The 13,502-nt window shown below is 41.7% G+C and overlaps 1 protein-coding gene across 1 annotated transcript in view; it reads right to left on the bottom strand.

Annotated features, from left to right (window-relative positions):
- Nucleotides 1-13,502, bottom strand: part of BOD1L1 (biorientation of chromosomes in cell division 1 like 1) — a 63,514-nt gene that overhangs the window by 19,320 nt on the left and 30,692 nt on the right. The window contains exons 11-16 of the mRNA XM_077477772.1: nucleotides 12,991-13,037; nucleotides 11,654-11,729; nucleotides 10,985-11,073; nucleotides 7,109-7,181; nucleotides 6,318-6,355; nucleotides 6,093-6,132 (exon numbers count right to left, since the gene is read on the bottom strand). Of these exons, the coding sequence (XP_077333898.1) occupies nucleotides 6,093-6,132; nucleotides 6,318-6,355; nucleotides 7,109-7,181; nucleotides 10,985-11,073; nucleotides 11,654-11,729; nucleotides 12,991-13,037 (363 nt within the window). The remainder of the gene's footprint in view (nucleotides 1-6,092; nucleotides 6,133-6,317; nucleotides 6,356-7,108; nucleotides 7,182-10,984; nucleotides 11,074-11,653; nucleotides 11,730-12,990; nucleotides 13,038-13,502) is intronic.

Raw genomic sequence — 13,502 nt, 5'->3', positions numbered from 1 at the left:
ATAGCTCCACCCTTCACAGGAAAAACTGCTGCGACACCACCCTTTAAAAGCAGCTGCTTCCACCATGCCATCAGTCATCCCCGAGAATTCCTCCGACATGCTAGAAAATATAAGCATAGAAAACACCAACCACCAGAGATACTATATAAATGCATATAATAAGCAAGGGAGGGAAGTAGCTGCTGTGCTGAAAAGGTCATAGAAATACTGTTACCGGTAAGTAACTAAGGTTTTCTCCCCTCGCCTTTCAGGACAACACCTTGGAGATAACAGAGTACTTACGTCAGGGTGGGACCACAGCTTATAAAACCTTCCTGTCAAAGGATTGATCCAAGGCAGACAGCAGATCTAACCTGTAGTGCCTTATAAAGGTCAGGCATTTCTTTGATAATCTGCTTTTAGCCCCCTTCCCAAAGTACTTCTGGAAGCTCTCCCTTTGCGTGCTCCTGTTGCCAGGATGAACAGAGTGGTAGACTTTGAGGTGTTTATTTACATCAAGATATTTTAAAAGACCTCTTCTGACGTAATGTGAAAGGGCTCCTCTCCCGGCCCAGAAGGAGCCAGACAGAATGTGGGCAGTATAATTTTTTTCCCATACGGTGGAACGCTGTAGACATTTTTTGGAAGAAAACCCAGATCTGTCCCTAAGATTATTCTGTCTTGGGAGAGGGAAGAGGAAATACTTACAAACTTTGGACTAAATTGCCCTGGTTACCTTTTTCCTGCTTGACAAAAGGGTGCTGAAAAGCTTTTGGACAGCAAATCTTAGTAGGTCCTCCACAAAGTATCAGCTAGAAAAGATCAGATCTCCCGATTCAATGACTCCTTTATCTTTCGGCTTAGGAGACATTTTGTGTGCTCTTCAAGTGCACTGCTGACAGCGAAACTAGATTTTGATTCTGCCCAGGGGATCTGATGTGCTAGCTCCATCAGTCGCCTTGCCCTAGTATAGGTATAAAAACGGCTGACATGTTGCCCAACAGAATCTGAACATGCTGATTTTCTAAGGACTGCTGGAACAACAAAAGGAAAAAAAGGGGAAAAAAAAAAAAAAAAAAAAAAAAAAAAAGGGGGGGGGGGGGACTTGGTTGAATCGCCCTTTGTTCTCTCCCATTGCAGGATCTTCCTTTTATAAATTTAGGGAAGTCCCTGGAGTCAGGCGTTATGTTTAACATAGAAAGAACAGAACTTCTTTACATGAAGTGGCATGTTTGGGCTGCGAACCCAGAACCTCAGTGCTTGTGGACCAAAAGATGGTCCAGTGCTTGAGAGAGATTTTTTTTTCTCTGGACCTTTAGGCACGTTTGAGCTGAGAAAAACGAGGAGACGGAAACGCTTGGAACTCCAATTTGTACCTTGGAGCTATTGAGGAAGTCCCCCATTCATCTTGACACTCATTCTGCCAGATCCCTGAGAACTGCAAAAGAATTCTCCCCATTAAGCAAGCAGGGGCTCTTGTCCCTGGGGTTAACCCTGAGGATTAACCTTTAAACCTGATGTCAGAAGCCCTCATGACTGCCTGGAGGCTGATGCCCCTGGCACAGAAGGAGCTTTGAAATGAAAACACATTTACTCCTTCACTTAAATGACAAAATGGGTACTTTTTTACTAGAAATTCTTTGGATATCCAAAAATAGTCCCAGATAACAGTTTCACCGCAAAAAGGAAGACTAGGCAGGTGCTTCTTGCATGACACTTAGCGATGGGCACAAGGACTAAAGGATAGAATCTGTCATAGCGACTATTGCAAACCTAAAGCTGCCTCCTGGGCCTGCTGAGCAAGATAACCTTGAATACCTGTTTAAACTGGTCTCTCAATGATTAACTATTTACTGTCAGCGCAGGCTGGGACAGTCAATCTGCCAGAGAAATTTTTTTTTCTTCTAATAGAAGTTCCAACCTTTTATCCACTGGATCCCTAAGTATTTGAGTATTGTCTGCCGGACAAGTCAAACTTGCTTACAAAAGGATATAGTAGCGTTAATTGCTGGTATACCCTACTTAGCGAATTTGCTACCATAGGATAAAGCTTTTTAGAAAGGAAAATAATGCTACTCTGGGTGACTTCCCTGAGGGAATTCGTATACTCCGGCCCCTATTTCCTCAGTCAGAGGGTCCTGCGAAAATGGAAGAGAACCTGTCACATCTTGACCACACTGGGATGCGATTAAAGTCGCAATTTTTAATTTTCTTTTAAAACCTATCATGGCTAAGGAAAAAGATCTTTAGTAAAATGAACAGAGGCTGCAGTGTTGAAAACAGCTGCAAACGTTTCATGGCCCGATGCCCACTCTGACCAGCCACCCCTTCTCAGGGGAGGATGCCATTTGTAGAGTAGGCTTTCCAGAGCTTGAGTGAGACCCTTTTAGCTCCTTTTTGGGGGTGTTTTAACCCCCACCCCTTCTGAACATAGCCCAATGCACAAAGAGGTACCACCAGAAGAAAATCGCATCTATTGCTTTAGCAATAATCCAGCCCTGCTGCTGCCATTATTGCTCAGCCTGATACAATAGTAAATGCGTCAAAGGGAATGCTTGTGTCACCAAACCGCTTTCATGCCCCTCTACCCTCTTGTGTCCCTCTATCAGCTTACAGCAGTAATATTGGTGCTTTAAAAACACATTCCCACGCTGGACGTTGGAGGATACCCCTGTTTTTCTACCGACACTCTTCCTCGTGAAGAGGGGGAGAATACAGCACAGGTGGGGGGTCTGGAGAAAGAAAACCCCCCAGACTTACCATGGGTCCTTCCGCTGGCTAGAGAGAAAAAGAAGCCTGCTGCTCCGGACACAATGTGTTCTCTTGAGGAAGCATGAGAAGGTATGTGCTTCATACAGCCCCCAGTGGTGACACATAGGCATGATAACCTTTACTAATGAAAGGAGACATTTCATAAGAAAATTCAAAAATTTCTTAGGAAATGCCACTTACCTTTCCCGCTGCAAGGTTTTCTGTGGTAAAACCAACAGACCCAATCTTCACAGTGGGTTCCGTTAAACCTTCAGGAACTGGGGATCCTCGGGGAAACCCACAAACCTGGACCTGTAATAGCACCTCCGCCAGTAAAACTTTATGACCTTAATACCAAAAAGTATTGGATCCCGGGGTCCAGCTCTCTAAAAAGAGAAGCATTTACAGGCAAAACCTCATTTCTTTGGACACAAGGCCCAGGTACCATTCAATTCGGCCTAAAAGACACATTGAATGGATCCGGCTGCATAGCTGGCCACAGCAAGGGTTTCTCCAGAGGAGCTCAGCACAGCACATCTTCACTCGTGACAAACACCTTAGACACTGGCGAGAAAAAAAAAAAAAAAAAAAAACCCAGAAACTCCTGTATGGGAGGCAACTTCCTGTTTAGGGTGGACTATAACCCACATAGTAATTACTATGGCTCTGTGTCCTGTGATGTACGATTAAAGAAAACGTTCTCTTCCTCCGATTCACTCTCACCTTTTTGAAGTGGGTGGCAGAAGGTTGGAGCTGTAGCTCTGTTGCCAAACCTGAACTCCTCTTCAACTGAGAGCGTACAGACCCCACGGTTTCCGCATGCTCCTACTACGGATTCCCTCATTATCCCTGCAATAGCCCACAGAGTGGTTTAGGCCAGGAGTCCCCCAGCGGATTCTTACAGGAGGTGCTTTTTCCCTCTCAGAAGGACCTTTCTCTTATTTAGCAGTGGTTTCAACCCCACGGTCCAACCAGGTGCCACAGAGCCTTTAATGAAAGGAGAGATGTAGCCAGGAACCACCCCTTTCCTGTAACAGAGCTAGCCCATTCTGCTGTACGGCTAAAACATTAACCCTCTAGCAGACAGCCCAGGCTTCTGTGGAAGGACAAAACAAAGCAAACACCCAGCGAGTAAGATTAGAGGCACCTCTGTGTCTACTACATCGTGCTCCTGTATCCACTCCAACCGCTGTAGCAATACTTCCAATGCAGGTTTATGCATCGGTTGTTGCTGTCATTCTGACTCTTTAAAAAAGTATCCTTCTGGCAGCCTCTCCTTTCTTACCACTCGAGGGCCGGAAGGATGCACCAGCTGTTGACCAGCCTCTTCCTCCTGCATTCCAATGGCCAGAACCACTTGCCATATGTCCACCTTGGAAGTCCCACCTACCGGATTGACATCACCCTCCCTCCGGGACTCGGACCCGACATGCCGAGAGCTCTGGGCTCTATTAGCATGCATGCCCACAGGCAGGTTGCTGGCACCGGAGCACCCCTTTCCCATGCTGGGCTGGTCACAGACAATTCCTGGAGGTACTGCCAACCCCTCTCCCTTAAGAATTTTTTTTTTTTCAGCTGTATTTACTCAGTGCAACTTAGAACATACAAGAAAAAAAAAAAAAAAAAAAAAAAAAAAAGAAAGAAAGATATAACACCAATATGGCAGAAACAGAATCAGAGAGTTGGAAAAACGATCGGCCCTTTGTGTCAGTATTCTGTTGAACCACCTACTGCTTTAAATTACAACCTTTACTCTGTTGGGATAGGTCACTACCAACTGTAAATATATATATATATATATATATATATATATATATATATATATATATATATATATACACACACACACACATATACATACATACACACACATTTTTTTTTCCTTTGAGGATGGCCGGTTGTGGACTGCAGTCCTCAAATCATTCCACAGATTTTCAACGGGGTTTAAGTCTGGGCTCTGACTAAGCCATGCAAGGACATTCACTTTTCTCTTTAAAACACTGCATTTTTGCTGTGTGCTTTAGGTCATTGTCATGTTGGAAGGTAAACCATCTTCCCATTGGCATCTTTTTGGCAGAGGGCAGCAGATTTTCCACAAGAATTTGACTGTTCTGCCCCATCTATTTTTTCCTTCCATCCTGACAAATGTTTCAGTCTCTGCTGCAGAGAAACACCCCCATAACAGGACATTACCAGCTACAGGCTTTACTGTAGGAATGGTGTTATTTGGATGAATTTCCCCCTCAGGTATCATTTGGTGTTGTGGCAATACAATTCAATTTTAGTTTTTTTTGATCATAACACTTTTCCCATGTGTCCTCAGAATCTTCAAGGTGTGTTTTAGCAAAGCTCAGTCATAACTCCATGTGGCCTTGAGGAGTGGTGTTTTTCTTGCAACCTTCCCATAAAAGCCATATTTGTGGTGAATTTGTGATATTATTGTCACATGCACACAATGACCACTTTGTCATAAATTCCTGCAACTGCTTCAGGTGTTGCGGTAGGCCACTTGGTAGCCTCTGACTAGTTTCCTCCTGGCTCCTTCATCCAGTTTGGAGCAACGTCCTGATCCAGGGAGAGTCTGTTATACCAAATACCTTCCACTTCTTAATAGACTTCCTAATAGACACTGCTTCAAGCATTGATAAAGCCTCCAAATTTTTTATTTTTATTTTTTTGTGATTCCATCTCCCGACTACACCTGTCCACAACTTTATCCCAGAGATCTTTTGACACCACCTTGTCACCCATAATTGTTTAGCACTACCAGGGACTAAAGTTCCAGAAAAGCCCTTTTCATGCTTCGCTAATCAAAATGCTAACAGTTGAACATCATATTGCTTTGTTTGCCATTGAGAAGGTGATTGGCTATACCGGATTGCGTTTCCAACTTAGTGATTTTTTTTCTCTTATGTTGGTGTTCTATCTTTCACTTGGATGTTATAAGTTGGACTGAGTAAATATAGCTGGATAAAAACCAAAAACTGTGTCTGTCTTTACTTCAGGCTGTAAAGCAACAACATTTTATTTTAAGAGGGAGTTTCTTTTCTATACCCACTAAGTTTGCATCTTTATGTTCACAGAGCCAGAATGTTGAGCAAAACCCCCAAATTTTTTTACAACACTGGCTGGTGCTAGGACATGTTGATCTAGAAGGCATCAGAGGGTCTGACTGTCAATTTCTGGACACATGTACAAGGCAGGCCAAAATTGTCAGAATGCATTTCATGGCTATTGAATTAGCAGTCATAATTCCTGCTAATACATGTATGCATTAGTAATTGTAGTTTTCTAAACAAAAATTCTCTCAAGGTGTTCGTTAAGCATGGCCTATAACAATGCACTGATATTTATTAACATACCTTCATTCAAATTGGCTGCATCCTCAGTTTGTCTTTTTTGCTGGATTTAGAAAAGAAACAAAAAAAATATAGCACATATATATGTTAATCAAGCAAATGACAAACCAAACTAAACAAAAAAAAAAAAAAAAAAAAAAAAAGTACCAAAAATTAAACAGTCATTTTACTTAGATCTGAATTCAAAATGATTTGTTTAAGATTTTTAGGGTTTCCTAAAATACTTACACGGACAGCATGTTCTTCAGAACTTACTTTTTTCACTTCTACAACAAAAAAAATGTAATGAATTAAATAAATGAATGTAGCCTTGTGGCTTTTAGGATACAATGGGTTTAAAATGTGATCAGCTTAAAAAGCGAACCCACTCTGCTCATGCAGCCCACCCTTCCAAGCATGCAGGGCAGGGACAAGGGATGGGCAGAAGCAACAGCTGCCCTGGGCACAGAGTATTGTAGGGATGGGGGCGCGCAACTTCCTTCTACTATAAGGCTGACAGGAGTAGGGACAGTGGCATCAATTCTGTCAGCCCAGTGCAGGAAGCAGCAAGGAGAGGAAGAAAGATGTGAGGCTGTGCCCTCCCTCACCCTCTTCTCTGGCACAGTTTGGCATCTTTGCCCTGGGCACTGGATGATCTTGTCCGGGCACTGCAAGCATGTACACTTAACCAGCCATACTTCTTCCTTGCCATTCCATTGTAGCATTCCCACCTGTCCAAGCGGCAGTATTGATTGGTGCTGAAGCTTAGACATAGGAATTATGTCATGGCATCCCCTTACTGGCTGCCACATTGGGATAGCACATTCCACCCCTGATTCAGAAGCCATGCCCTACTTACAAAGACATTGGCAGTGCAGGAAGGCAACAAGACGTGTGTCTGGGGATATATATGTCAGGGGGGAGCCAAGTGCTCAGTCAAGGAAAAGTGACTGTCTGCAAACTGACAGCATCTCTAAAAGAATAAGTTCCATGTCTCACACGAAAACATGTAAGAGTTATGTAAAATTCAAGAACCTTACCAGCATCTGCATTTGAAGATAACGACAGGGTACGCTTCTTTGGAGGTCGCCCTCGTTTTCTCTTAGGCGGCTCCTAAAAACAGGAAAAGTGTGGGTGATTACAAAAGGTGAACATAGCGGTTGGCCTTTGGATATTGAAAGTGAACTTGACACACATACAAAAATAAATAGTTTGCTGAAGAGTAGGCATGGTACTAAAGAGATTTCTGAAAGTAAATTTAATATCTTCCAAAATGATTCTGGTTTGCCCATTGACCCAGGGCACACTAGCCTCCTTAACCACCTCAAGACCAGACATTTTCACCCTCTACTTTTCCAGACAAGCTTTCAGCGCTCTCACACTTTCAATGACAATTAATCAGGCATGAAACACTGTACCCAAAGAAATGTATATAATTGTTTTTAGAGACAGGCAGAGCTTTCTTTTGGTGGTATTTAATCACCAGTTTTTTAGGGGTTTTTTTTGCCACAGACGAAAAAAATTACTGAAAATTTTGGAAAAAATTTAAATAAAAGTTATTTTTAGGTTATAAAAATTTTGCAAATAATCCTTCATTAATTTAGGCAAAACCCTAAAATCAAGGTATATTTAGTCTGTAGGAAAGTAAGGGGGTTATTTACTAAAGGAAAAGCCACTTTGCACTGCACGTGCACTTGGAAGTGCAGTCGCTATAGATCCGAGGGGGACAAGCAAGGAAAAAAAACAAAACAAACAAACACAACAGCATTTTAGCTTGCACATGATTGGATGATAAAATCAGCAGAGCTTCCACTCATTTCAGATCTACCCCTTTAGATTCAGAGCAACTGCACTTGCAGTGCAAAGTGGATCTGCCTTTTGTAAATAACCCCCTTAGATTCTACAAACTATGGTATACAGCAAGTCCCCTACTTAAGAACAAGTTCCGTTCCAGGAGCTCATTTGTAAGTTCCGACAAGATTAGGGCTTGCAGATGAAGGCTCCCCTGTCGGAACAGAAGGACCCAACATTGCTTTTGTTAATATGGCGAGCCGTCATTCAGCCGGCTTGATTAAACAAAGTTGTCAATTCATAAAATCTTTCTAACCCACATCCTAAGCATACTTAAAATTACACCCCCAAAACACATTCTGGTGCTCAAAATATGGCGATAAACACGTGAGACTTTCACAGCCTAGCCACAAAGCAGCCCAAAATCCAAAGAGCACCTTCAAGGGCATAAAATTACATCTCTAATTTTCTGACTTTCCCTCACATTTTTGGAAGTACAGGAGAAGCAGAACAGTGGAAACACAAGGACTACATTTTGGAGAATAAACACCACAAGGTTTTTAAGTATGGAGAGTCTTTTGAAGACTTAATTTTAATGCCACAAGTTCAGAAAATACAAGAAAATTACTTTTTTTTCCCCTTTTAAATACAAAAGTTGTCAATCTAATACATTTCTCACACATAGCATGGCATACATAGAATTACACCTCAAAACACATTCTAAATACTACTCATATGCATGGCGATACCACATGTATGAGACTTTCACTTTTTGGATTGTTTACATACTGAACATTGTATTTTGCGCATCAGACAAATAAACAGATTGTTTCAAAACTGATATACTGTAATGGCTGCCTCTGTACGAGTGGTTAGAGAATATGGCTTTGTGTAGCATCACCTAGAACGGTCCCAGTTCCTATAGGTCAAAAAAGCTTAGCCTACTGATACATGGCTGCCACCCAGGAATATCATGTTCACAGGCCAGGGGGTACAGGAGGCTGAACAAAAGAATTCCTGTGGTTCCAGGAGTGCAGGGAATGGCTAGAACTATCATCAGAATAAACGACCCATCTGCACAGGCAAAGGATCAGTCCAGAAAGCAGGCAGGAAAATGTTCAACAAACAGGCCACCTGAGGAAGGCCAGACCAAAGGACATAAAACACGAGCACTTTGTGGATTAATTTTACCTACACTGTGGTGGAGTAATGCCTTAAATTAAATTATGAATCTCAAAAATATTCTTTGATCTTAATTTATGGACACGTTGCACATTACAGGATAAGGACTTCTCACTAAATGCATAGGATTTGTTACATAGTAGGTGAGGTTTAGAAAAAAAAAAAAAGACACAAGTCCAATCTATGCGTGTGATTATATGTCAGTATGTTGCGGTCGTTCAGGTGCTTATCTAATAGTTTCTGGAAACTATCAACGCCCCCCGCTGAGACCACCGCCTGTGGAAGGAATTTCACATCCTTGCCGCTCTTACAGTAAAAAACCCTCTACGTAGTTTAAGGTTAAACCTCTTTTCTTCCAATTTTAATGAGTGGCCACGAGTCTTGTTAAACTCCCTTTTGCAAACAAGTTTTATCCCTATTGTGGGGTCACCAGTATGGTATTTGTATATTGAAGTCATATCTCTTCTCCAGAGAGAATAAGTTCAGTGCTCGCAACCTTTCCTCATAACTAATATCCTCCAGACCCTTTATCGGTTTTCTTGCGCTTCTTTGTACTTGCTACAGTTCCTAACATCCTTCCTGAGGACTGGTGCCCAGAACTGGACAGCATATTCCAAATGCGGCCGAACCAGAGTCTAGAGCAGTGATGGTGAACCTCGGCACCCCAGATGTTTTGGAACTACATTTCCCATGATGCTCATGCACTCTGCAGTGTAGTGGAGCATCATGGGAAATGTAGTTCCAAAACATCTGGGGTGCCAAGGTTCGCCATCACTGGTCTAGAGTGTAAGAATTATTGTTTTATCTTTGGAGTTGATCCCCTTTTTAATGCATGCCAATATTCCGTCTGCTCTGTTAGCAGCAGCCATTACTGAGCCTATCATCTATTAGGACCCCCAGGTCCTTTTCCATCCTAGATTCCCCCAGGAGGTTCTCCCCCAGTGTATAGATTGCATTACTATTTTTGCCACCCAAATGCAGTTTTACATTTTCTACATTGAACCCCATTTGCCATGTGGTTGCCCATCCCATTAATTTGTTCAGATCTTTTTGCAAGGTTTCCACATCCTGTGGAGAAGTTGTTGCCCTGCTTAGCTTAGTATCGTCCACAAATACAGAGATTGACCCCCATCCTCCAGGTCGCTTATGAACAAATTAAATAGGTTTGGTCCCAGCACAGAACCTTGGGGGGCACCAATACCCGCCACTGACCAAGTATTCCCCATTTATCACCACCCTCTGAACTCACCCTTGTACCCAGTTTTCAAGCCATGTACTCACCCTATGGTCCATGCCAACGGACCTTATTTTTTACAGTAAACGTTTATGGGGAAACTGTTAAATGCTTTTGCAAAATCCAGATACACCACGTCTACGGGGCTTCCTTCATCTAGCTGGCAACTCACCTCCTCATAGGGTGTGTGTGTGTGTGTGTGTGTGTGTGTGGTGATTAGCCAGGGATTCACAGATGACAGGTAAAGTGAACAAAGAGGCAAAGAAAATACATAATAGATTAGATCCTTATCCGAGAATGCAGCCACACTGTCCTTAAGAGGCTTCTAGATTCCGAACAGACCCCCATAACCACAGGTAAAGATTTTGGGCAAGAGGGCCCTAGTCCTCATTAACAGGGGGTGCCCAACGATAACCCGACCCCCCCATCCACCATGTTGGACACCACATGGTTTGGTGTCATTTTAGGAAGAGTAGGGCGGGCCACATTCAATTTGTCGAAAGGCACAACAATGAAATATATCCCGATTGGTGGCCAGAGGTGTTAAAAACAAAAATTGCATCATTGGTGTCACCAGCAAGGAATAGTGCTCCAAGGGTCGGATAAGAGGCAAGCAAAGGACAACATTTAGCATACAGGATGCTATTTTGAGACCCTGTAAAAAAGGGGAGGTGTATGTGGTTTTACACATTTAATACAAGCAACTTGCCTCTTCAGACTTTGTAGCAGGCTGCAATTCTATTGTTTTCTCCTCCTCCTTTAGACTTTTTTCATCTTCTTCCATATGTTGTTTAGACCCTTAAAGAAAAATATATATTTTTTTAAATCAACGCAGTGAGTGCAAATCACAAATCTGACACATTTCAATTCCTTTGGGGAAATTTTATTTCCTGGTGGTCATGATTTAACCACTTTGGTTTTCAGGGGCCAATTTAAAACTGAATTCAAATCCAAAGACCCCTTGTGTTTATACGTTTGGTCTGTTGGCCTGAGCAATAAGAACACAATAAAATACTTTTTTTGTTAGCAGGAAGGTCAAATCAGATTTGTAGATTATTAGCCCTAATATTATTAGGTTTTAGGATTATTTCAAATCAAATGCGGGAATACAAAATAACCGTCAAGAACAAGTTCTTCACAGCACTTTGTCAAAAACTTTTTTTCTGCCAGCAATTTTAATAACGGAAGATTGTCATTTTACATCTCTGTATGTAGTCCTGTATACTGTAATTGATGCTGATTTAATGGAGATGATCCAAGCCAGCGCCTGAGATGAAAATATAGAGTGCAAGTCTATCACCTGGAGCAGTATGTTGCATGTTTAGCGGTGAATCACTGCATATTCCCCATTTCATTATAGGAGACTGACAATTCTAACCTTCAGATTCATCAAGATTTTCACTCTTGTTTGGCCGTTCCACCTCCGTGTTTTCTGCATCTTCTAAAACCTGTATCTAAGCATTCATAACAAAAAATAAATTAATGTAATGCAAGTGGATCAACTGAAAAAAGCTAAATCAAGCTAAGCCCCATTACAATCTATGACTAATGTAATAAAGCAAAACAGGCATAAAACCCACAATAATGGATGAGAAATCCTATTACAACTTGTATATTATTTCACTACATCAAAATCTTTTCTATTGGTTATGTCTTAGGGTTTCCCCATTTTTTTTTTCTAATGCAGGAGGAAGATGTGCTTTCTTGAACTACCACATAAATGTTACTATACTGGATTTATGAAACTTTTCACAATGGTCCGAATATTTTTTTGGCCACTGTAATTTCACTATTTGCACATTTGTAGCATATGATATTTGCATATCGATTGGAATAGTGCATATAGATGTCGTTTTATTTTTCATTTTCTATAGAAATGTATTATATAGGATGGCTGCACCGAGTATATTATAATTTTTGCTGTGCTTGGTGATCTCAGTGGTGTTAGCAGTTGATTGCATGTATTTAGTTAGGTATATAGCAGAATCACTTCTGTAGTGCAGAGGTTAAAATATTACAATCACTTAGGAAGGCCTCTTCACAAGCTGTGAAAATGACTAGTGTCCTGATTGGATAGACTGATTGACAGCGCAGCCATTGGCTCCCGCTGCTGTCAATCAAATGACGTGGCGCAAAGTCCTGCATTCACTGTGAATTGACAGATGTGGGAATCAGGAGAGCACCTGCACGATTATCCACCAAGGAGCGGGCTTCTCCAATGTGGACACTCGATGCGGGGAGGAGTCACCAGCTGAGGGACCCCAGAAGAGGACGACCAGGGACACTGTGCAAAACGAACTGCACAGTGGAAGGAAGTATGACAGATAATAATAATAATAATAATAATAATAATAATAATAAATACACAAGGGTTTACAACCCCTTTAAAGTGGTTGTAAACTTTAGTCATGAAATCTGAGCTACGCACATAAGGGCTTAGCTCATTCACACTGATGCACATTTGATGCCTTCCCATTGACTTACAACAAAAAAGGTGCCTTTTTGGTGCGCTTTTGAAAGCCTGCACCAAAAATTTATCCTGCAGGACTTTTTAAATTTTCAGCGCACCTGCAGTGTCAACAGTTACATAAGATTTAGTGGGGAATAGTATTGGAAAAGCATGGCAAAAGCACGCCAGTGGGAAAGGAGCCCAAAACATAATACATAAGAGCCAAGATCAGTAATAAACAGAAAAAATAAATAATAAAGTCTTACATGAGCTTCGATTTCTGGCTGAGGTTGTTCACCCTGCGGGGCACATTCTGAAATAAAAAATTATTATGCATTTTACTCATAAGAAAAAAAAAAAAGTGCAAATTCCATCTGTTTTTGAGTGGGGTTTTGGTGCAAATTCAGAGTGTGATTTCTGTTTATCAGGTGGGATTCCAATGTGAACTTTAATAGCAGCTGTGACCAAGCTGATTGTTAAGTGTTTGGTATGGGGGACCTACACTGTATCCCCCCCCCACCATAAATTTTAAATTGCCAGCATTCTTTTGTTTAAATTGCAGCCGTCAGCGGGAATGCCTGACAGCTGATGAGTCATTGGTTACTTGTTTTTGAGAGGAGGGAAGGAGCAGGAGTTGGGAAATGGAAAAAAAAAATTGCTGATATTTGTATTTATGTGAACACAAGACTGCGATTTCAGTCTCGTCCCATTGAAGTCTATGGAGCTGAAATGCGCACGGCACTAAACTCCGAATTTTTTTTTTTTAAATCGGATCAGA

This window comes from Lithobates pipiens, unplaced genomic scaffold, assembly GCF_037356315.1.
Source record: "Lithobates pipiens isolate NorthernLeopardFrog02 unplaced genomic scaffold, aLitPip1_a1.2 Scaffold_13, whole genome shotgun sequence".
Lineage (NCBI taxonomy): Eukaryota > Metazoa > Chordata > Amphibia > Anura > Ranidae > Lithobates > Lithobates pipiens.
This window is presented reverse-complemented; position numbering and strand designations above follow the sequence as displayed.